At 56.8% G+C, this 21865-nt stretch overlaps 6 protein-coding genes across 6 annotated transcripts; 2 read left to right on the top strand and 4 right to left on the bottom strand.

Annotated features, from left to right (window-relative positions):
* The first annotated feature begins 479 nt into the window (after positions 1-479).
* TRAVEDRAFT_159742 (uncharacterized protein) lies at positions 480-6191 on the top strand. Its single transcript, XM_008034998.1, has 17 exons — positions 480-770; positions 827-1021; positions 1081-1195; positions 1247-1543; positions 1594-1772; positions 1823-2097; positions 2154-2180; positions 2231-2481; positions 2542-2573; positions 2631-2938; positions 2993-3149; positions 3210-3271; positions 3335-3567; positions 3618-4310; positions 4367-5475; positions 5534-5632; positions 5692-6191. Exons 1-17 carry the CDS (start codon positions 536-538, stop codon positions 6066-6068), a joined length of 4644 nt encoding a protein of 1547 aa, XP_008033189.1. The 5' UTR covers positions 480-535; the 3' UTR covers positions 6069-6191.
* Positions 6192-6264: 73 nt separating this feature from the next.
* Positions 6265-8274, top strand: TRAVEDRAFT_33665 (uncharacterized protein; the record flags this gene model as incomplete). The annotated part of the gene is made up of 5 exons (XM_008033819.1): positions 6265-6284; positions 6718-6797; positions 6860-7171; positions 7316-8084; positions 8139-8274. 5 exons carry the CDS (start codon positions 6265-6267, stop codon positions 8272-8274), a joined length of 1317 nt encoding a protein of 438 aa, XP_008032010.1.
* A 520-nt stretch (positions 8275-8794) lies between these two features.
* Positions 8795-11665, bottom strand: TRAVEDRAFT_25940 (RTA1-like protein). Its single transcript, XM_008033696.1, has 8 exons — positions 11622-11665; positions 10926-11200; positions 9979-10068; positions 9832-9926; positions 9637-9777; positions 9520-9579; positions 9269-9460; positions 8795-9200 (listed from the first exon to the last, which is right to left on the bottom strand). Exons 2-8 carry the CDS (start codon positions 11074-11076, stop codon positions 8976-8978), a joined length of 954 nt encoding a protein of 317 aa, XP_008031887.1. The 5' UTR covers positions 11077-11200; positions 11622-11665; the 3' UTR covers positions 8795-8975.
* Positions 11666-12023: 358 nt separating this feature from the next.
* Positions 12024-14589, bottom strand: TRAVEDRAFT_140266 (cytochrome P450; the record flags this gene model as incomplete). The annotated part of the gene is made up of 12 exons (XM_008034997.1): positions 12024-12427; positions 12491-12634; positions 12697-12828; positions 12895-12976; positions 13038-13227; positions 13282-13295; positions 13364-13472; positions 13540-13655; positions 13714-14041; positions 14122-14140; positions 14220-14352; positions 14409-14589. 12 exons carry the CDS (start codon positions 14587-14589, stop codon positions 12343-12345), a joined length of 1533 nt encoding a protein of 510 aa, XP_008033188.1. The 3' UTR covers positions 12024-12342.
* Positions 14590-15734: 1145 nt separating this feature from the next.
* Positions 15735-18062, bottom strand: TRAVEDRAFT_42357 (uncharacterized protein; the record flags this gene model as incomplete). The annotated part of the gene is made up of 20 exons (XM_008034031.1): positions 15735-15887; positions 15955-16084; positions 16146-16170; positions 16234-16291; positions 16353-16380; positions 16448-16460; positions 16516-16562; positions 16617-16717; positions 16778-16820; positions 16885-16900; positions 16954-16965; positions 17026-17050; positions 17110-17144; positions 17199-17224; positions 17300-17325; positions 17387-17404; positions 17468-17477; positions 17540-17649; positions 17792-17912; positions 17971-18062. The coding sequence occupies 20 exons, from the start codon at positions 18060-18062 to the stop codon at positions 15735-15737; spliced, it is 1089 nt and encodes a 362-aa protein (XP_008032222.1).
* Positions 18063-19105: 1043 nt separating this feature from the next.
* Positions 19106-21419, bottom strand: TRAVEDRAFT_42356 (uncharacterized protein; the record flags this gene model as incomplete). The annotated part of the gene is made up of 22 exons (XM_008034030.1): positions 19106-19258; positions 19310-19448; positions 19518-19542; positions 19617-19674; positions 19736-19763; positions 19826-19838; positions 19901-19947; positions 20005-20105; positions 20168-20210; positions 20264-20279; positions 20343-20354; positions 20413-20437; positions 20506-20540; positions 20594-20619; positions 20679-20704; positions 20760-20777; positions 20836-20845; positions 20904-20963; positions 21012-21053; positions 21108-21121; positions 21184-21262; positions 21325-21419. The coding sequence occupies 22 exons, from the start codon at positions 21417-21419 to the stop codon at positions 19106-19108; spliced, it is 1065 nt and encodes a 354-aa protein (XP_008032221.1).
* Between the last annotated feature and the right edge of the window lie 446 nt (positions 21420-21865).

Genomic DNA, 21865 nt, shown 5'->3' with positions numbered 1-21865 from the left:
TGATCACACCTCATGCATGTTTTACTGCACCCACAACGAAGTACGTCTCGCACAGCTTGTGGTTTGCGCGAGTGTGGCTCCTTGATGGGCTTTCTATAAGGTGCTGCGGTCTGGTCCAGAAGCGCAGCATTCTGCTGATTCTGTCACCAGGAAACAGTGGCTTAGAAGGACAGTCCCCGAGGTCTTCGTGGGCATCGTTCACCCACTTGCCGCTCCGTCGTACTGCTTTCCTCGTGTTTGTCGGCCAGAATCAATCGGCCCCTCCACGCACGATGCACCGCTTCAGTGCCTTCATTGATTGACCCCACTGTCGTAGATCTGCGATGCTCCCAGTTGCCGAAGAAGGATAGAGCGCGCTGTCACTTTATAAGTACCTCGTCTGATCCACTCTTCCCCCTGATATTGCTCTCCTCCACACACTATGCCGCTAGGCAGTTTGACCAAAAGGCTCCGTCGCTCGCGCTCAAAGCGCCACGGGTCGCAGGACGACGTGCCTAGCAGCTCTGCCCAGCATGCCGAACCCGAACCGGCTCCCATGCCGTCGGTAGCCCACGATGTTCAATTGGAATTGCCAGAACCAGCGCCCAGTGCAACTCAAAGCGCACCTACCATGCAAATGCCTACTCCCATGCTGGCCACATTCCAGGTTCCAGACATTTCGGTTGAGACCGCAGATGCTGCGGAGGAACATCCCACTGCGGAGACGGGCACGGTGGATGAGCCTGTTGAGGAGCTTGCCCAACTTCAAGAGACAATTGAGCGTCGATACAGTACGCATTCTTTCGATGTTGTATATGCATTTTCCGTCATCCTCACGGGATACCAGACAAACCTAAGCCCCGTGAAGGTGGAGACTCTGAAGACCACGTAGAAGAGCTTACGCATATCCGTGTCGATCCTACGTTCAAGCAAATCGATATCAAGCAGGCCATGGAAAGCGGTGTTGAACGGTTCGCCGACAGCATACCCGTCCTGAAGAAAGCTTTGAACGAGTTGTCGAAGATACACCCGGTCGTGACAGGTACGTCGCACCTACGAGCCTTCTTCCAGAAGTACGGGATCATTGATGAGCGCATATAGTCGCGGTACTAGCGTTCGAAGCTGTAATTGAGCTAGAGCTTACCCGGAGGGAGAACGACCGACGTGTAACCGTCTTGTTTGTCGAGATGAAGGCCGTGATGCTCGTCATAACGAAGTACATCTAGCCCGCATATACCCCGCTACCAGTATAGCTGACAACGCCTAGTTTCAAGAACATTCGGAGTAACGATATCGGGCAGGATGGGATCGTGCTTAGCGATCGACTGCACGAACTTGCCGAAAGCACAGCCGAGGACATCAAGCAGTGCGCCAACTTGTGCGATGCCTTCCTCAAGAGCAAGCTTCTGCTCAGGGTCCTGAAGGGCCCGCTGTGGGCGGAGAGGTTCGCTGCGTCCATGGAACGGTTCGCGCGCCGCAAAGAGGAGTACAGCTTGGCGCTCGCGATGCATACAGCCAGCACGGTCTCGAAGATGGCAGTCGACGTCGAGTCGATCAACTACAAGTGCGTCCGTCACTTGAATGCTCACCGCAAGAGAAACTCACACGCTTCAGGATCGAGCTGATGCACACCCTGTTCGAGAAATACATGACTGCTACCGAAAGGAACCTCGTGGCCGAAGTCGAGAAGAAGGGCGGTGCCGCGAAGGTTCGCCATGACGATGCCCTTCTGAGGACGCTTATGGGTGCCACTGCAACGAAAGACCCCGTCGTGGGCTTGAACCTGAGAGAAGGTACAAGAATTTGCATACATTCTCTGGGTCCTATACTGATGCCGTGTCAGAGCGAGCCAAAGGGCCACAGACGGAGGCGGCTCCTGGCGTTAGCAGAATGCGTACCCAGGCCAAAGGAACAGATGGAGCGGCCGGGTTGGACAGGACATTTGGCCTGGAGGACCTCAAGAAGGAACTGCGGGAGGATCTTGACTACACCATCGAAAGGAACTTCGCCGTTTTCGTGAAGAAGTACGACTTCCAGGCGCAGCTGATGAGCGACCGCATCATCCACGCAGTCGAAGCCGCCGTAGGGAGTGGGTCCCATTCGAGGATCAAGAATGTGGTAAGCATCAAGTCACCTCTCGCATGTCTCCATACGACGCTGAAGCTCGCGAGTAGGATTTGCAGAACTTGTGGAAAGAGATGGTGCGCCTAGCGGGTTACTAGCTACACCGCTCGACACTCATCGTGCGCAGAACTGGACTGGCGTCGTGAAGGGCCGGATTCTCGTCCATGCCTTGCGCGAACACTACAGCCAGGATGACCTCGTCCCCGCCTCTCCCACTGCAACTGAGATCGTCATGAGCGACAAGTGGACGCTGGAATACCTGAACATCGCTTGGCTTCATCCCATCTTGGAAGCGATCGACGACGACACATCTGGGTACATATCTGTTTCTGAGGTCAACAGGTTCATGCAACGTCTCCCGCCGGAGCTCAACTGGAGGTGCGTCCTGTAGCTTCGAACCATGACGAGGGGCGCGCACTAATGCCAGCGTCCTTATAGCTTGCCTTATTGGCTAGCATACTGGGCCGTAGGTGCGTAAACGCTGCCCTCGTTCTTCCTCCAATTCATCATGTCTTTCTTGCAACCAGGTTGGAAATGCGCAACCACGATGTACCTCGACGAGGTACAGCAGCTCATCAGCGAGTTTCACCAATCGCTTCCCTGCGTCCTCGCTATCAACCGCCCGCCCATCGACTGGTACCTCAACTTTATCACACCTTGCTGGACTATGCTCGCGGGGATGGATCGGTATAACGATTCATACATGTGCGAACGTTTCAACGCGTACATCGAACATGAGGAAGCGCGTCTGAAGGCCAACCTGGAGAAGTTCAACTATCGCATCGATGCGCTCGACACCCTCAAACTTGTCATCGGTTCCAACAGAATTGAGAGGGTAAGCCTCATGTACTTCTAACATCGATCTCGTGCCTAACGTTGTATGCACTAGTGTGCTGCACCGCTAGTGTGCCTTCTTCTGCGGAACGATGTCAGAAAGGTTAAAGCGGCGAAGACCTTTATTCTTCCCGAGGACGAGTTCCGCAGCTCGGAGCTATCAATGTCCACAATCGATATCGCCTTGGCGGATCGTTGCAAAGAGCTTCAGGGTGAGCTTCATACCGCCTGTCGCCGTTATGTCATCCTGACACGTCCATATGTGGCCGCAGAGACCTTCAGACAGCGAAAGCTTGATCCCAAGGTCGAATTGAAGAAATTTGCGTCAGGACTGGTACGTGCTTGGTCTTCAATTTACGCGCAGGGTTTACACTAACGAAGCGTACGGCTGGTACAGTTGCACCACTTCGACAGAGACGACAATCCTATTCCCGGGGATTGGTGGGCTGGCTCGGGCAGTGTCGACTATATCTATTCGATTTGTGCCTGGAGGAACATAAACACCGGCGAGGAGGTGGACACTACCGGCATAACCACACTAACCGAAGTCCCTCTCGATACATCAGTGTATGACGCGGTCGAGCGCGAGACCGAGGACGACCTCACCAGCGATCCAGCAGTGAACGCAATGTGCGTACGGCCTCAAAGGTCATCATTGTATTGCTGACCATCATCTGCAGAGTCGGCACCTGGAATGGGTTCTTGTACGAGGACAATCTCTATCCGACCCGTCCCATGACAACCCTATTTTTCCACGCCGCACCTCCGAAAACGCAGTCGTCCAGCGACGAGTCCACTACCGGCCACAAATTTGTGGGCGAAGGAACAGACTACGAGGGGTCCGAGTACAGCGTCACCGGAACGTGTGTGGCCTCCGAAGAGGGCGTCGACGTAGAGTGGTGCATGGAATACGACGGCGACGTCACCCTCTACTTTGTCGGTCGTATACTCGACGAGTTCACCCTCGCAGGCAACCAGCGCTACGACAAGGACGTTCCTGGGCACGCCTACCTCATCCTCAAGAGAGCGCCCGCGGAGTACCTGTGCTACAGACCGCCCCCATTCGAGCTGTCCAGCCAACCCTATCCCCTCAACATCGACTATGATGTGACGCCAGAACAGAGAGCGCGCAATTGGTGGCGATATGCGCTCAACGCGGTGCTGCACGACGTCCGGAGGAAGCAATGGACGTGGTCGTTCTTCGCGGAGCGCCGCCGCGTCCGCCAGTTGTGGTTCACCATGCGCACCGGACCCGACCATTCCAACCACAGCGATTACATACTCCGGGAGATGCACCAGTCTGCTAGTACGGCGGACGCACGGGTGTACTACGGTCTTACAGAGTTGGCGAACAAGATGACCTACCGTTACGAGTAAGTCCAGCTATCTAGCTCGGAGCCACTGGTGCTGATCACAGCAACCACACCAGCAACCTGACCTGCGAGTCCCCGAACTGCAGGCGGAATCTGTCTATCACCATCGTGGCCTGTCTTGACTGCCTTTCGGCAGACCTGCGCTTCGTAGTCGCCTTCTGCGACGATCCGGATTGCTACATGGCGGAAGGGCTGTTGAACAATGATGGAAACCCGCACTTGTCAACGCATCGCCTGATCAAGTACCGCACGATTATGCTGATGCCCTACTGGCCGACTATCAAGTCGCGGGCACTCAGCTATCTTTCGGACGCGCAGTACACCGTCCCGGCACCCGCCCCCGACTCAGTGGCGGGAGCCTCTCCTGCTGCCTCAGTCGTCGAACTTCCTGCCAATAACCCGGAACGAGCCAGCGTCGTAACGAACGGCTCGGAACACAACACGCCTGAGGATTCGCAGGAAAGGAACTCACCGACGCCGACCCAAGCCCAAGAAGAAGAGGGCCCAACGGACACGAATGCGAAAGTCGAAGCCGAAGTCGAAGTCGAAGCGCAAGCGCAAGCAGTAGCCGAAGCGCCAGTGGAGGTGGAAGAAAGCCCTGAACCGGAGCCGGAGCGTACTACCCTTACGGTGGTCATGCCCCAGCCCGAGAACGCCGCTTCGAGATGGAGCCTCCGCTCATTGCTACACAGCGCCTGGAGAAGGGAACAGGATGCATCAGCGGGCGATGCCAGCAGCACTCTAGCACCGAGCGTGGTCCCAGATCCAGACCCGGAGGAGACGACCGATGTAGCTAACGCTGCAACCCCGGAACTCCCAGCGTCAGCGCTTCCTCCCCCCACCGACGAGCACATCCCATTCGTTGAGGAGCCAGAAGAGATGCCTACCACGCCCGACGATGACGGCGGAGAAGCCGAGAAGGCGCGCATCCTCGCCAGTACTGACGCGACCTCCGTAGCCGAAACCGCGCTCGACGTCCAATTCGAAGTCGAGGACAACGCCGGGGAGGACGTATACAGCGAGGTTGCGTCGACATACGCCACGGCGCAGTCCATTATCAGCAGCCGCGCGCCGTCTAGCGTGCCCTGGTACGAGCGTCCTCCACAGTGCCTCGTGTGTACTGCGTCTATAGGACCGGGCAGCTGGTACTGCATCGAGTGCCGAAGTGCGTTCCTTTCCTTCCACTCTGCGGCACACTGGACTCACACTCGCGTCTCTGCAAGGCTTCCTCTGCTCCGAGTGCGACGGAAAGCGCCTCATCCGGTGCGCAGAGTGCTCGAAACCCTTCCCGCAGCCAGCCTGGTTCTACGGCATGGGTCCTCGTGCGTACATTTTCTTTCCCTGTCCATCCCCGCGCTCACCCGTCTTTCTCCTCGTACAGTCGACGACTTCCGCTGCGACGTCTGCAGCGCCCGCCGGCGCTCGGACACCCCACCGCCCTACTCCGTACATGTGCACACGCACCCAGTCGTCCTCTGCCAGGCCGCGCCTCCTCCCTCCCCGGCGCCCACCCCGCCCGCCTCGCGCACGCCCAGCCCACCGCCACCATCACTCCCAGATGTGGCGAGCGTCGCATCGCGGCTCGCGGCGGTCGAAGGACGCGTCGGCCAGCTCGACGCGCTGCAGACCCAGTATGGCGCGGTTGGCGCGCGGTTGGAGCAGCTAGATGAGCTTATGGGGCAGATTGTGCAGATTCGGGATATGATGACGATGCTGCTCGAGCAGCAGGCGAGCAGTGTGAAGGCGAGCTCGGAGTAAGTAGGTGGGCAGGAATGTTTGTAGGATCTTGTGACTGGACTTTGGATATACCTGTGTCTTTGTATATACCACCACATCACTGCTTTGTATTTTAGGGCATCGCTATGCATATGTATGACACCCACTGTCCACACATTCTCGATATACGCTCGTTGCTTGGATTGATATACATGTGGTATGATACGTTAGTCTGGACATGTCTGATCATTCTAGCATGCATATCAACATTTGTTCTCTACTTCAGTACATACCCCCCGGTACATGTATCATACAGGCATGTACTCACCACCGACGCAATGACATGGAGAGTGGATGAGATGGAGGAAGGGAATGAGCTCGGGCTGTTAGGGTTAGGGTGGGGACGTCAGAACCCCAACGGATTGAAAATAGCGATCGAAGGCGAGGCTTTTGAACGAGCGCCGAATTGCCGTCCCGAGCCCGAGTCGTCCGGTCGGTCTCTCAACCCACCAGCCAGTCTCTGGGGACTCTCTTCCGCCCCCGCCCAGCCCCTCTTCCCCACACTCCTCCTCTCACCCCCACCTCCACCGCCGTCCCCCGCAGCAATGGCAGCGAACAAAGGTGCGTGCTCGTCGACTTAGGCGTGCTCGACGCAACCCAAACTGACACAACCGCTCACCCTAGAGCCGAGCTCGATCGTCCCGCTGCTCTCGCGTGCCCTCCACCGCATCCGCTCAACACCTCCAAGGATCATTGCATCCCCCGCTACTCGTAAGTACCCCCTTTTCGACCTAGCGCGCGTTTCCAGAAGAGCTCATGCACCTCACGCGCAGAACCCCGGCGCGCCGCAGTGGCGATCATCCTGCGCGTCTCACCCCCACCAAACCACGTCTTCCCTGCACCCTCGCAGCCCGCTGACAGCGGCTCGCCCGCAAATGTACCTGCACCGACACTCTCGGAGTTCTTCCAGCTCGACTGGGTGACTGCGCCGGGGGCGCGCCCGGAGATCCTCTTCCTGCGGAGAGAGCGGCCGGATGGACACGACAGTGGGCAGATGAGCGGGAGCGGCCCAAATACGCGTGAAGCACACGTCGCGTTCCCGGGCGGGAAAACTGAGGAGGGAGACGAGGGTGGACTGTACACAGGTGAGTGTTCAGTGGGTTGCTTTGTCTCGGTGGACGGGGAGTGCACTGTGCTGCGGTGGGGAAGACCTTGTGCATGCCATATGCCGACCGGCCGGTCGTATGGCAAATTTCCTTCGTACGGACGCTGACTGCAATGCCCGACAGCTATGCGACAAACATGGGAAGAAATTGGCCTCGACCTCGCAGAGTCCTCGTATACCCCCATTGGCCAGCTGGACGACCGCGAAATCACGACCTCGCTCGGAAAACGCCTGCTCATGATTCTATCACCCTTCGTTTTCCTTCAATTAACCCCGCAAACTACTCCGGTCGACCCCTCTCCGGGCACTACGCTGCACTGGGTCTCCCTCTCCACCCTTCTTCCAAGACCCGTCGGCGATGGGCCTCGGTGGTCAAGTGTCTCCGTGGACGCTTCTTCGCGCCTGGCACCACGGCACTCAACAATCATGCGGATTCTAGTGCGCCTCCTCGTAGGCAGCATGAAGTTCCCCGCCATCCTGATCCCTGCCTCGCCATTCGCCGCAGGCACCATCGACGAAAAGACCATCGACGAGAAGCGCGCGCGCGTCGAAGCCGCGGGCCCGACGCGCGAGCCTACGTTGCAGTTCCGCGCGCGGCACGACGGCGGAACGCTGAAGCTCTGGGGGCTTTCACTTGGGATGACGCTCGACCTGCTCGCGCACATGGCGCCCCCCGAGGCGCGCCGCGGGGGTGGGGGCGCGACGCTGCTCCCTCCGGACGCGGAGGCGGAGCTAAGACGGGTGCCCGTGATGGCACCGAGTCTCGCGAGTGTCTTCCCGCGCTTTGGGTACCCCGACGTGAACTTCTGGATATGGGTGTTCGGGAAGCGGTATCGCGCGGTTATTCGCGGGTGGGAGACGAGCGTGCGGCAAGGGGGTTCGAACGACCGCAGGTGAGTCCCGGTTTTGTGTGCGCGAACGTGTTCGAAGGCTGATGGTTCGTGTAGGATAAACTGGACAGGCTCTGCGTTGACAACGTTCTACGCGGCGGTGCGCAAGGCACTCGTCGTGGTGATCGTCGTGCGCGCGATTTTCGTGCTCATGGGCCTCCTCTTCAGCGGGTGGCTGGTGTTCTTGAGGTGATGGACGTCAGCCGGCCTCCGGACCCTCTCCTTCTCCGCGCGCATCCTATATATGTGTTGTATCATCCTCCACACCTGTTGTGCACCCCCTCCGCCCAGTGTACCTCGCGTCATTCCTCCACTCCGTACTTGTTCGCCCCCCTCCTCCCCGGTCCGGGACGACCGGCATACATATATACATACACCCGCCCACAACAGAACAGACCATCCTCCGATCTACACCCTATCGTCCGCTCGCGCGCCCTCTCCTCTCGTCCTGGCTCGTCCTTTTTATCATCCTGTTCCCATTTCTCTCCTCTCTTTATCCGGCACGTTGGTTGGCTTTATGGGAAGCGGCAGTGCTGTGGCGTCGGTCGCGGGGGTGTATGCTAGACCGCCGTCGTGTGGATCGTTGCGTAGACTGTCCGCGTATACTCGCGCGGCCTGTCTGATGAGCTCTAATGATATTTTACGACCTCGCTTATTTGTGTGCATGTCCCTTCGCGAAAGCGCTTCGTGCCACCATGTCCTTGATCGTAAGTGTGTGGTTACAAGGTATGCATGTACCAGTAGGTATAATGTATTGGGCAGAGAACGAATGTGTCCGCATAGGAGAATGCCCATTCCTGTCTAGACTAACGTATTATACCATACACGAGCCCAATCCGTCCACCGTAGCACTAACCAACATTCGGAGAAAATCAAGCAAGAATCACAGGCACATCAATCCTTGACTTCTGCGCTACTGCGCTCGTCGCCCGTCGGCGCCTTATCCAGCGCCGCGAGCTTGTCGATGCCAGGAATCATGCGCCCGGGCCAGAACGGCGTGTAGACCGCGACCGCGATGAACAGCGGCAGCGAGTCGAGCCCGTAGAAGAACGCCTCCGTCGTCGCGAGGTGGCCGCGGTAGCCCTGCGACAGCTCGATGACGCGGTAGACACACCGGATCTGTGTGGCAACGTGCATCGTAAGTACCAAGTCGATGGTCCGAACGTATATCGATATATGAGACTTACGAGGATGCCGACGGAGCTGATGATGAGGACGAGCGCGAGCGTGCGCCAGTCGCGGTGCCACGGCTTCCCCGCAACGCCATCGACTGTCCACACGTGCGGGTCCATCGTCTTGATGCGGAAGAGGAAGCGCAGGGCGACGATGACGAACACCGCGAACGAGGCCAGTTGCAGCACAAGACCGGCCAGGAAGATCTGCGACACACGCAATACATTAGCCGTGCGTTGGGCAAGTGCATGCGGTGTGAACTCACATGCTCGCCGGTCTTCGAGAGCTTCAGGTTCTTGGAGATGGACAGCAGCGCGCCCGCGGCCTGGCGAAAAGCGCATCAGCTTACGCTTGCATCCGGACATCGACGCGCGGTACACACCTGGATCAGGAACGTGCTGACGTCGGACACAACGAACACGACGGTGATGCGTTGCGGGCGGATGAGGAGGTGCTCGTGCGACTTCAGGTACCGCGCGAGGCGGCCTAGGAGCATGTACTCGGACGCGATGAACGCGCATGGCTATGAAGACCGCGTGAGCACCACAATTGCGCGCGACAAGAGAACGCGACGTACCGAGAGGACGATGAACAGGTAGTACGCGATGTATATTCCTTGACTATCCGGCTGCGTGTGCAGGCCGAAGCGCGTCCCAAATCCGACCGCCCACGCTAAATGAACTCCGTCAGCCCCACGAAACTGCAAAGAATGATATGCACGTACTGAATTCTCCAATCAACATCGCGAGCATACAGCGGCCGCCCAGCCTGAACATCATCCATGACTGTATCAACGCAACAACCAGCACAAGAGCTACACATCCATCCCCGTGGTCAGCAACGCGTACTTGGATGACATTGACAGAAGCCGGATCGAGGACGTGGGATGGGATCAGGCGAGTGCCTAGGCTGGAACCTCTTGTGAGGCCCGGGGGGGGGTGGTGGTGACCCCCGTGGGAACGGCCGAGTCTCAATATTGTTTTGACATATCTTGACAGGACTCCTACGCTCACGCCGCGCGATGTGGCCTCCATCGTGTGCGTCGGCGGGGAGCTTGTACTGCACTGTGCCTATGATATTGCAATCTTGTCCCAAACTGAGTCGTATTGAACCCACCACCGTATCGCTTTAGTCGCGCTCGACCTCCGGCAACCCAATTTAACTGATAGAGCATCCCGAAACTGAGCGTCCTCGTGATCACTCCCCGGACGCATCGTGCGACGCAGCGAATTGAAGGCCTACGGGCGATAGGTGGAAGAATGCATGGACTCGGGAACGCGTCCAATGATACCTGACACTGGTAACATATACGCGCGACGCTGCCGACGCGATTTGGGGCCTTGGGCTGTCCCAGCTTCAAGGCGCGCAGAGACAGCGTAGAGATGGGTTGGCTGTCAGCATGTTCAAACTCAGCCGTTCCCACGGGGGTCACCACCACCCCCTCACAAGAGGTTCCAGCCTCCCTTCGGGAGGAACGATTATCTTCCGCCTCCGGACGTGAGGCTGGTTTACGAGCCTACGAGTGCCAGCCCATGGGAAGCGCGCGGTATGTCCGCAACGGAGAAGTTCCGCCATGTCGGTCCCCAATGCTTCTCGGGATCTCCGCGCGCATCCGCACACACACGCACCCATAGGCGTACGTACGAATGAAAGAAGGAGAAGGGTGCTCACAGATGGCGATCGCGGAGAGCGTGTTGTTCGCGATGTACCGCAGCGGGTTGAACGGGTCGTCCTTGGGGTCTGTGAACACCAATGGGTCCTGTGCTTGTGCGGAGGACGCGAACGCGAGGAGGGTGAGCGCGGCGCAGAGGATAGGGTTCATGATGGTCTGTGCCGCGGATCGTCGAGATGTAGAGTATGAAGTCATCCTCGGAGGGGTGGTAGTGAGGAGGTATACGCGTAGCTCAGGCGTCGCTCAGAAAGAACCTAGTCTGAAGGAACCTAGACTGTGGAAGACGCGTTAGGGTAGAGCACTAGCGGAACCACTTCGGAGGAGAGGGGGAGGGGGTATCAAGTCGGGAGGCTGACACTGTGTCGCAGGGAGAGCGAGAAGGGGGTGCGGCAGGAGAGCGCACGGAACGCATGGTTTGTATGGTTTGCAAGAAGGATGCCGGCGGATCCTCTGCAAGGGTGCACCCGCATGCCCCATGCAGCGCGGGCCAATTGCACGGTGCTGATCAAGCCCCCCAGCGCCCTCACTGGAGTAAACCCATCGGCGAGATCATTCCACTCCGGGCTGGCCGGGCACACCGCTAGTCCCAGGCACGGTGTCTTTTCGCAGATAACTGACCGCCGGCCAAAGTCGGCTTGGGAGTAAGAATGCGAGCCGTTTTCTGTGCATTCCGCATGGAGTGCAAGGAGTCGTACCAGAAGAGGAGCAGGCACCGAGGGCGTTGCATAGCGGCAGAACGTTTCCCGACCGATCGCTTCGATCGCGGGCGACGCGGGGAGGGCGTCGTGGGCGCCTGTTGGCTCCAGTTGGGCGCCCCGATCTTGGCAAGGGACGGCCGGGACGGCTGTGCGGAAGGGCGCGCCCCCGGTGACATCAGCGTGTTTGCCCAATTCATCCGCCAACGACCACCAGCTTCCGCGACGGCCTCGAGTTTCATCTGGGCGCGGAGGCACGAGGATAGGAATTGGTGCTGCTGGGTTTGGAAGAGGCGCCACAGCGGAGTGGCATCGCCCGGGATATTGGTATAGCGTTGAGTGGTCCATATGGCAGCTTGGGTGCCACAAGAGATCGCAGTAATATTCGGGATCCGTATAGGCGGTGGAAGATATTCATAAAGAACTAACAAGGGAGATATCCTAAGGAGTGTGGCTGTAGACGATAGAGAGTGCGTTCGCAAAGGAGAGGATGGCCAACGATATCGAATCGAATGGTGGACTATCTACTATGGCACATCGCCATCGATTAGTGAGACATATTTCTCGCACGCCGCGCATGTCGGTATTCAAGAAAGGCCAGCCGCCAAAGAGGCGACACGGTGAGCTGCGCGCTCAAAAAACGCGCTCGAGATAGCTGCACGCCGCATCCAGCAGCACGCTTCCCACCCCCAGGCCTCAGCTGAGCAATCCCCCCGAGGGCCTACGCAGCAACGGCGGCCTCCTGGATGAGCTGCATGACGTGCTCGGACCGCGGGCTGATCTTGCACGGGAACTGCTCGGGTATCCTGCGCGCCGCCAGCCGTCGTCAGCGGCGATCCCACGCATTTTCTATACGAGATCGGGCGTACCTGAACGTCGCGTTGTTGTACTCCTGCTGCGGCTCGATGGTGCTTCCCGAGGCGTCCGTGGCCTTCTCGAAGTCGAGCGTCGCGAGCATGCACGCCATGACGAGCCAGAGAGACGCGTCGGCGAGGTGAGAGCCTGGGCATTTCCTACCGGCGCGCAATATCAATCGGTGTAGGGCATGAGCCTGCCATAGGGTAGGAGCACCTACCTGCGTCCGAAGCCGAAGACGTAGCTCCAAGGGTCGCGCTTCTTCGCAATCGCGTCGTCTACGGCCTCCAGATACCGCTCGGGGATGAACGCTTCGGGATCTACGAACACCGCCGGATCACGGGTCATCCTCCTACAGAGCAGCCGTCAGTCAGCGCTCTCATATACAACCCACAAGACAGTGTGAGGTCACACCTACCAAATGTTGGCAAAGATCAGCGTCCCCTCAGGGATCGTCCGCCCCTGGTACACATCGTCCTCCATGAGGCGATGCGGAAGCCCTACGTGCACGGCATGCGTATTACTATCGTGCGCCGGAAAGCCGTGTATTGGGGTACTGACCAAGCGGCACTGGGGCGGTCCAGCGCAGACACTCGCGCAAGACGGCCTCGACGTACGGCAGCGCGGCGCGGTCGTCCGGGGTGGGGAGGCGTCGCCCGCCCGTGAGCGCGTCGATCTCCGCCTGCGCCTTGCGCATCGCCGCCGGGTACTTCACCATCGCGAGGATGAAGTGGCTCATGGTGGTCAGGAACTGGGTCTGCGGTCAGCGCGGACGCGGTGTGCGGGGCATGAAGTAAATCCTCACTGTGTCGATGCTTGCTGCAGCGGAATGTGAGTACTAGCAGCTCTGGCAGGACATACTGGAAGGGGAAAGGGAGGGCGCGGACCTATGTACATGGCGTTCGCTGTCCACTTGATGTCGTATTCGCGCTTCTCGTCGACGGTATCCTTGCCCATGAGCATTGTGCAGTAGCACATCGCCGCATTGCCCGTTTTCTAGAATCGCACAGTGAGCAGTGAGTTTATCCCGCGCTGTGGCAAATAGTAGGCGAAATCGACCGACCATGCTGTTCTTGACCCACTGGAACGGCTCGTCGGCACCGCGCTCGATCACCGCTTTCCATGCGGCGGCTTTACGTTTGAACCCGGCTCCGGGCAGCCACGAAGGTACGTACTTGACTACAAGTATTGGTGAGTCTCGAGCTGCATGCAGAAGTCGAATCGAGATGATGCTTACGGAAAGGGAGGACGTCCACCAACCACACGCCCGCACCCGCAGACGCGATGTGGTTCCCGAGCAGATCGAGCGTCTCCTCGGCCCTCTTCAGCTGGGGATCGTCATCCGTTGTGACCCGGTAGCCATACACAATCGACAGCGTCTGGCTGCCCGAGAACCTCTTGATGTGGTTCATGTAGTTCTCCGGGGTGTCGATCAGCCGCTGCAGAAACGCGTACGTCTCCGCCTGCAGCAGCGGGCGGTAGCTCGGTATGTTCCCAGACCCGAGCGCACTCTGCATCAGCCGCCGCAGGCGGCGAAAGCCGTCACCGTACCGCGCGAACGCGATCTGCAGATTGGTGCGCGATACACGTTAGTTAGACTCGTCGCTCGCCTGCAGTGATCTGCAGCGCTCGGCTCGCTACGCACGATGTTCTCACAGCCGCACCTGCCAGTGGCAGTGCATACGACAATGTCAGAAGCACTGATTTTGAATTGAATTCGGGTAGTGGGGGGAGAAGACGTACAGTTCGGCACACATGACCATGCGCGGCTTGTCCGAGTAGATCGGTCCGCGCTTCTCGAGAAGATCGGCAGCGGCATCGAGCGTGTTGAGGAAGAGGACGCCCCGGCCGAACAGATTCAGGTATACGACATCCCCTGGTGGTATGCGGGATCAGCATGCGGTCACGAATAGAGCGGGGTAAAGCGGGTACCATACTGATCCGCCCAGGCTGTGGCGCGGAGCCAGAGTCGCTGGAAGCTGAAGTCGAGCAGGTTCCCGATCAAGGGGAGAGGTCTGGGACCAGGAGGTGTGTTCTTGCGTCGCTGTAGCGAGCCCACCCATGCAATCAAGGCGGCTGCTGCAAGCAAGAGGAGGGTAGATAACATGGACATCGAGGAGCGGGTTCGGGGTTACATTCGGTAAGGGGCAGCGGGGCTCGTCGGCAGCGCAGATATAAGTAGAGCCGCGTCATGCGAATGGAATATGACCATATTGCGCACATACCAGCGGCCCGTCGTGGGGGTTCGCTTCGAAGATCCTTATGGGCCGGAGGCACCCGAAAAATGTCATTGATGGCTGCTGCGAAGCGACTGCCATTGGGTATGATCGCATACGGTCCTCTGGCGGAGGATGTAGAAGGCTAGTGTGGGCCCGATGGGGCGGCATGCATGGGGATAATGAAATGAAAAGCTCCCATGGAAGTTGCAACGACACATCGAGGGTTCGTTCTCCCCCCGCGGTGTTTACGTGCTACACCGAGCGTCCAATCTGGACCGTCAGACGGGGGTCAGCATGGTGTTTGAGGAACACGAGATATGAAGCTCTTACCCGAGTTACGGCAGAAGAAGCATCACTGCGTTTCGCCTATCACTGGTATTGTATTGCACCCGCAGCGGCGGAAACGCACGGATAGCCACTGGCCCTCTCTCTGGTCGGCGGTCGCCACGATAGGTTGTGTTACTGTGGTTTCCAGCACTTGGCAACAGGCAGTTATTGGTAAGTTGCAGAGAAATTAGAGACCTGGAGGTGTGCGCGACGGAGCGCGTGTGCCAGTGTCTCCTTTTTTCATCGTCCGGAAGACAGATTCGGTCACTACTTGAGACGCCGTACAACGCCGAAACCAAGGATGGACCTCTGATGATCGATAAAGCTGAAGGCCCAGTGTTATGCACCACGCTTTAGAAAGGAGAGCCAGGGAGAGCCTGAGTACTGAGTGCCGAGGAGACTCCGTATCTTCTTGGCGCAATACTCGTTCGCACTCCGACCAGACATTGAGCAACGCTGGGCTACTAGATATTCGAACTCCGATTACCTGGTTTAAGAAGCTGCGGAGAAGACGCAATTAATCAAGGACCAGACACATACCTACACCAGAGAAGTTCATTCCTACAGCAAAGAATGCGACTTGAAAACCTCGTTAAGCCAACACAATACAGACCACAGGACCCAAACCAGCTGAAAGGGCACCTTGGATACACTCATACTCCCTGTCGACGTATGGTTCCGGTAGCCTTTCACCACAGCGCGCGCACAGATTTCAGACCGTGGCCGTCCCGAAAGTTCCACGCTTGTGCACCCCTTGCTCCGCACCGGCGTCCTGTTTCGTGTCGCTGCTCGCGCTACTGTCGTCTTCCCTGTGGAACACCACCTCGCTCAACTGCGTCTGCAGCGGCCCCGTCGCGAACGCGAGCTGCCAACACATCCGGTCAGCTATCTACCCTGTGATATGTTCCGAATGCTGCCGTTCGAACACTCACCGATGTCATTGCCAGAGCGTCGCGTTTGGCGGGGCTGGCGGGGCCTTTCTCGCCAGCATGCTGCATGTGTCCGCCTATATCCGTGTCGTCCATGTTTCCGGCGTCGCGCGCGAGCTGGCGCGTGTTGAGACTGTGTGAGGGATGTCGAAGTAAGTCTGGGAGGATCGAACTGCGCACATATGGCTACTTACGCTACGAGGAAGGAGCTTGTATATGCTGGCAATGTATGGCAAACGTCTGATGAGATGAGGAAGATCTAGCGTGAGACGATTTGCGCACCAGCTTGAACGACCATCGAGGCAGGGACGAACAGGGCATTGTGGGGATCATGGACTGCCTGTCCACGAACGAGACGTCAGCAGAGTATGATGGAAATCCAGGAACTATCGGAAGCTCACTAGGATCAGGCTCACGATGTTGAGCGCACTGCGGCATAGTTGCCACACAAACGTCAGGTACGTGCGGCGTCATTACTGCAGTCCAAGGACCGTACCAGATGAGTGATCCTGCGATCAATACTCAGATGAGTTTCCGACGCGCCGATGGAAAGAAAGTGCATACCAGAGCTAACGGTGTATGCAATGAGAATGTCCACCATAGAGTTAGTGCTGGGGATATCGTCAGAAAGATGGACCAGATTGCTACGGCAGACGAAGACATACCGCCGTACACCGGTGCGATTCTTATATAGGTAGTAGACCAGCACGCCAGAGAGCTGCAGATCTCCCGCTACGAGAAGCGCACTTCCCACAGTGGGTTGCCACTGCACGCAGGGTGGTGGTCAGTACATGGTATGCTACATCTCAAAATAATTGGTACTTACGCCGCCGAAGGTAGATTGCGCCTGGGCGGTGGTCGTGGTGGCACTGTGGTTAATTGTGATCTCCATCAGTGGGACAATACTTTATTTTAGGATGAGAGGTCACGCACGCCTGGACGGTCATAGCTAGTGACAGATATCGGTGAGTGCATGCTTGGGATTTACATCGATACACGCACGGATGAAGAAGCCTTGATAATGTGGCATCAGTAACGTTAGGTATCAATGAGCACTAACTTCCAAGTGCCTACCAACAGACGCTACAATCAACGTCATCTATAACAGGGAACGCGCGATATCAGGACCGCATGCGCAAATAAGAGAACTATGCATACAGCGAATATTGCGATAATCCGGTGGTAGCGTCCCACTTTGGAGGTTGCCCGTCAGCAAGGGATAGGTGAGCTCCTTCGATACGACATACACATATAGACGCGGCGTGCAAAGAAGCTGGTTCGGTTCGTATAAAGACGTCAACGCAATATTCTTGAGTGTGATCTGAGGTATTTGAGAACAACTACTCACCTTTCCGATACAACATAATTGACAGGCTGTAACAACGCATAACTTTGAGCTATCGCCCGGAAGTCTGCTGAACATCCAATAACTTACTCCGAGGGTTGGTATGATCTTATGGCAAGGTATTGGTGGTGAATGTCAACGGCGTGCTTACGACAGGATAACATAACATACCGTAGAGGTCCTGCGGAGGACAGCGTCAGAACGGAGGATGTCTTCGCTGTCAGATTGGGGAGAAAAACTTACCAGACAGCCTTCTTCAGGAATACGAGCGGGTCGAGATAGTGCGTGACTAAGTGATAGTAGCTATCCTGGAATAAGTCGATCTGCGCAAACGCCAACGAGTGGTATGCATCCTACCAAACATGCATTTCCAGAGCGGTGGTCAGAAGCTGCAAAAGGCTGCAGACGTGATTTAGGAAACGAGTAAGATCGGTGGAATCATTGTTGCCGCTCACACCGCTACCGTAACCTGGCGGGAAATAGATATCAACAGACCTGAAGGGAGCGCATGACACATAGGAGGAGGGAGATATTTACCCATGCTTTCATGTACAGGGGGTCTTTCGGGTACAGGCGAAAGTATCGGAGGGTCTGTTGTATGACCATCCCGACGGCGCTGCGGCCACGTATCGACTGAGTACATCAGTAGCTCATGAACAATCGTGGCAGCTTACAGGGTGGTAATGAAAGCCCCCACGAGAAAGGCGCCGAGCCCCGTCTTCAAAGTCTCGAGATCAGATTCGAACGAGCCACTGAGTGCTGCCATTGGAACTGAACAATGCAGAGCACGAGAGACAGCTGGAGCCCAAACATCTTATAAGCACGGCCATCCGAGAATCGTCCACTGAACGAGCTCAGGGCGGTTCCCTGGCCCTCACGTCTTGACGTGCTGCTGCTCGGGATCATGATGGAGAAGCGCGAGCGGTCCTTGCTTGAGGACGCAGCGCGAAAGGGGTACAATGGCCACCGTCGCGGGCACTCGGAGTGTCTGCTATTCTTAGAGACATGGGCACAGGAGGCCAGGGACGAGGGAACTCGGTGAAAGGTACGGCGCTATTATGAGGGCGGTGCGTGAGTTTAATGAGATCATCCGTACGTCGAATGGGAACAACCTTTACTTGGCGGAACCTGGAACGCTTGCTGTACGTGCATTTCAAGTAGGCAGTGCCCCGAGCTTGACCCAGCGATGCCGAGGATGACCGCAGAAGCGACTCAACCTGTCAAGGCATTACCAATCGCTCGTCCAAGTGGGCCTTCGTGCGTGGAGATTGAAGGACATTGACAGGCACCAAGATGATCATATCAAGAGGAACCCGACGGCGTGGTGATATTTGACAATCTTCCAGTCTCCCGGCACTTGATGGGACTTCTGTGCGCAGCTGCGAAGTCGTTCTCTCCAACAATCAGGCCAGTACTGTCGGAGCACAGGCTATAGTGGGAGAACAGACGGTGAAGCGAGTCGAGTTGGCATCGCGAGATTCTCGGAGGCTCCCAGTCCGGCGCGCCGATACTAACCGCTTTCCCACGGTTGTTTATCCCTTCTCCACGAAACCATATGCATGAGGACCCTCTCGCGCACATTTACGAGCAGCGTTTTGCTGAGAATCATCCTGAATGAGGGCGGTTGGGGGTAGCTCTGATACTTTATCACGCAAGCGCTGCTTAAGCTAAGTATCGCCAATTGAACACATACGGAACCATCGGCTGGGTATTGCGGTACTTCTACCCTGTGACGTGCAGCCTCCACCCAAACAGATCGGGGAATTACAGGTATTCATAGTGGCCGTCAAATCCAACGCCGCATGCGTATTAGACCGTCACAGTGCCGAACGCTGCTCGCTTGTGCACGCTTCCAGCGAGCTCGTTCTTCTCGAGGTCTTCCGACTTCCCCGCCGTACTGTTCCCGCCCGACTCGTCCATATCGCTCGTCTGAGTACCCGACGGGTGCGTGGCGAATGCAATCTACAGAGCGTCAGAGAGCCTGCACGCACTAGACATGCAAAAGGGGCATACCGATGGCAGCTCGACCTGTTTGACGCGCGGGGCCGCGGCGGCGGGGTCACGGTCTGCCTCGCCGAAAATGACTCCGCCCGCGAGGTCTTCGGAGTCGTAGAGCTCTCCACGACTGCGGACCATCTGGCGGGTGTTCAGACTGAACAGAGGCGGCACGATGAGTCCGCGTAAAAAGCGCATGTGCAGATGGCAGACGATGGTAACTCACGCTGCCAGGAACGAGCTGGTGTACACTATTTTCGCGATGCAATGTGGATGGTTCGTCAGAAGGAACCGGAGACCGGATAGAGCTTGGATAGAAACGTACCAGCCTTCACAACCAGTGTGGATGCAGTGTAGATAATGTTGTGAGAGAAGGTAATAGACTGTTCGGCGGAAACAGTCAGCAAGCAATAATTGGACCGCTCTAATCAAGCCGGGGCCTACCATGATGAGACCGACAACGTTGAGGAAGCTAAAATGGGACGATAAGTTCAATGGGTCGTTAACGACCCGTCACAGGTGAACAAGGCGTACCAGACGAGTCCCCCTTAAAACAAGCAGTAGCTGAGTTCATGTGCACACAGTATATGTTACCAATTTAATGCTTACCGGTGCTCATTGTGTAGGCAATGAGTATGTCCAGCATCGAGTTCGTGCTAGATGCATAATGCAAACTTAGTACACAAACTCGGCGATAGGTAGGAACGTTATACCGTCTCAAACCGGTCCGGCTACGATAGAGGAAATAGACGAGCACGACTGTCAGCTGGAAGTCGCTGGCAAGGAGCAATGCGGCGCCGGCGGTAGGCAGCCACTATATGCATGCGAGATAGGTTGAGTACGAGCGTCGTGCATCCAGTTTGGCGAAGTACGTACAGCACCTGTGTTCGCTGCCGTTATGATGTTTGGCAAGGCGAAGCTATAGGCGTGCGTTAGGTTTCCCTAATATAGGCGGGGTGCATAGTCACGCACGCCTGAGCGGCAACCGCTGTCAGGAACCATGCTAGTTAGGCCAAAATATTCGAAATTTGATGGCTTGAACAGAACGCACCGAAGTAGAAGCCTGCTCGGCGGCACGACATGAGTAACAAAGGCACATCCTAGTACGGTACGGCGCTCACCGCAAGACGCCAATATCATGATCATCTGGATCGAGGAACGCGCGCGGTCAGTTGAGTGTTTCAGCCAGGTGAAATATATTCGCTCAGGCTTACGGCGGATAGAGCAATATAGCGATACAGTCGGCCGACTGAAGGGAAAGTTGAGCGAAATATGACGCAAAGCATGGACGGATTATCTTACTCATGTACACGCGGCGTGCGAAATAGCTGGTATATGTTGTCAACGGGCTGAGATGCCAGGAATGCATGCAAGACCTCATGCTCACGCTTCAGCCACGAGGTTGTTTATGGGCTGTAATTGCGAATTGAGCAGGAGGAGAACACTGAGGCGTTTGGAATAAACTCACCCCGAAGATGGGTATCATCTTGTTTAGACGGGTCGTAAGTAGAGCTTGCGAGGACGTTAGGGATATATAGACATACGGCGGAGGTCCTGCAAAAATCAGCGTCAGGGCGAAGTGAAAGTTTGGGCGGTGCCTGTCAATGCTCACCACACATCCTTCTTCGTGAACACGATAGGGTTTAAATAGTATGTGATCAAGTAGTAGTAGCTGATAAAAGGTTAGGCAACCGACGCAACCGTTGAAAGCTACACTTACCCGACATGCATAGAGAATGCAGTGGTTACAAGTTGCAGTAAGCTAGAAAAGTCGCGCAATTAGGTGAGTTATAACGAGCGAATATGCCCGGCGTACACCGCTGAGACGACCTTCAGGAGAACGAGATGTCAGCTGATGACTCTCATACATAATAGTAAATTTTTATCCGCACCCAAATCTTCAGGTAGGGTGGGTCTGACGGATACAGACGGAAGTAGCGGAACATCTGCTGCAAAACCATTCCGACAACCCTACCATGTCATGAGGGCCGTCTTAATGAAAATAATACGAACATACTCCTCTAAACACTTACAAGGTAGACAGGAAGGTCCCCACGAGCCAAGCACCAATACCGGTCTTGAAGGTGTCTAACTCGGCCGCGATGGCGGACAGTGGTAGAGATGACATCGTCGAGCTATGCGCGCAGTGGTCACGGAACCGGGAGTCTGGGTAGCGTTCATCTTATAGTCCTTGTGTGGGCACCCGTGCCGGTCCGCGCTGTGCTCTTCGACGAAGGCCATGGGACCGACGAATGTCCACCGTGGTTCTCGGGCGCCCTCGGCTTCAGTTATAGGCAGGGCTTCGTGATGGGCGACATCACACCCTCGACACAGAGGCACCGAAGAGCCCTCTATAAAAGCGCTTTTGCCAGAAGCGTCCGACGTGTCTCATCCGTGTCGCGACGAGCACACGAATGGTGGAGAACGTGTTTCGGGAAGTCGCGCTGACACGGGCGATAAACGAGCGGTGCTCCTCGCGGAACCAACCGTGGAACGTGAACGTACGGCGTACCTGGGCGTTCATCGCAGTATCTGTAAATCATCTCCTGCGCTTGCTTAGCTAGGAGAGGATTT

Source organism: Trametes versicolor (genome assembly GCF_000271585.1).
Source record: "Trametes versicolor FP-101664 SS1 unplaced genomic scaffold TRAVEscaffold_1, whole genome shotgun sequence".
NCBI classification, from domain to species: Eukaryota; Fungi; Basidiomycota; class Agaricomycetes; order Polyporales; family Polyporaceae; genus Trametes; species Trametes versicolor.
This window is presented reverse-complemented; position numbering and strand designations above follow the sequence as displayed.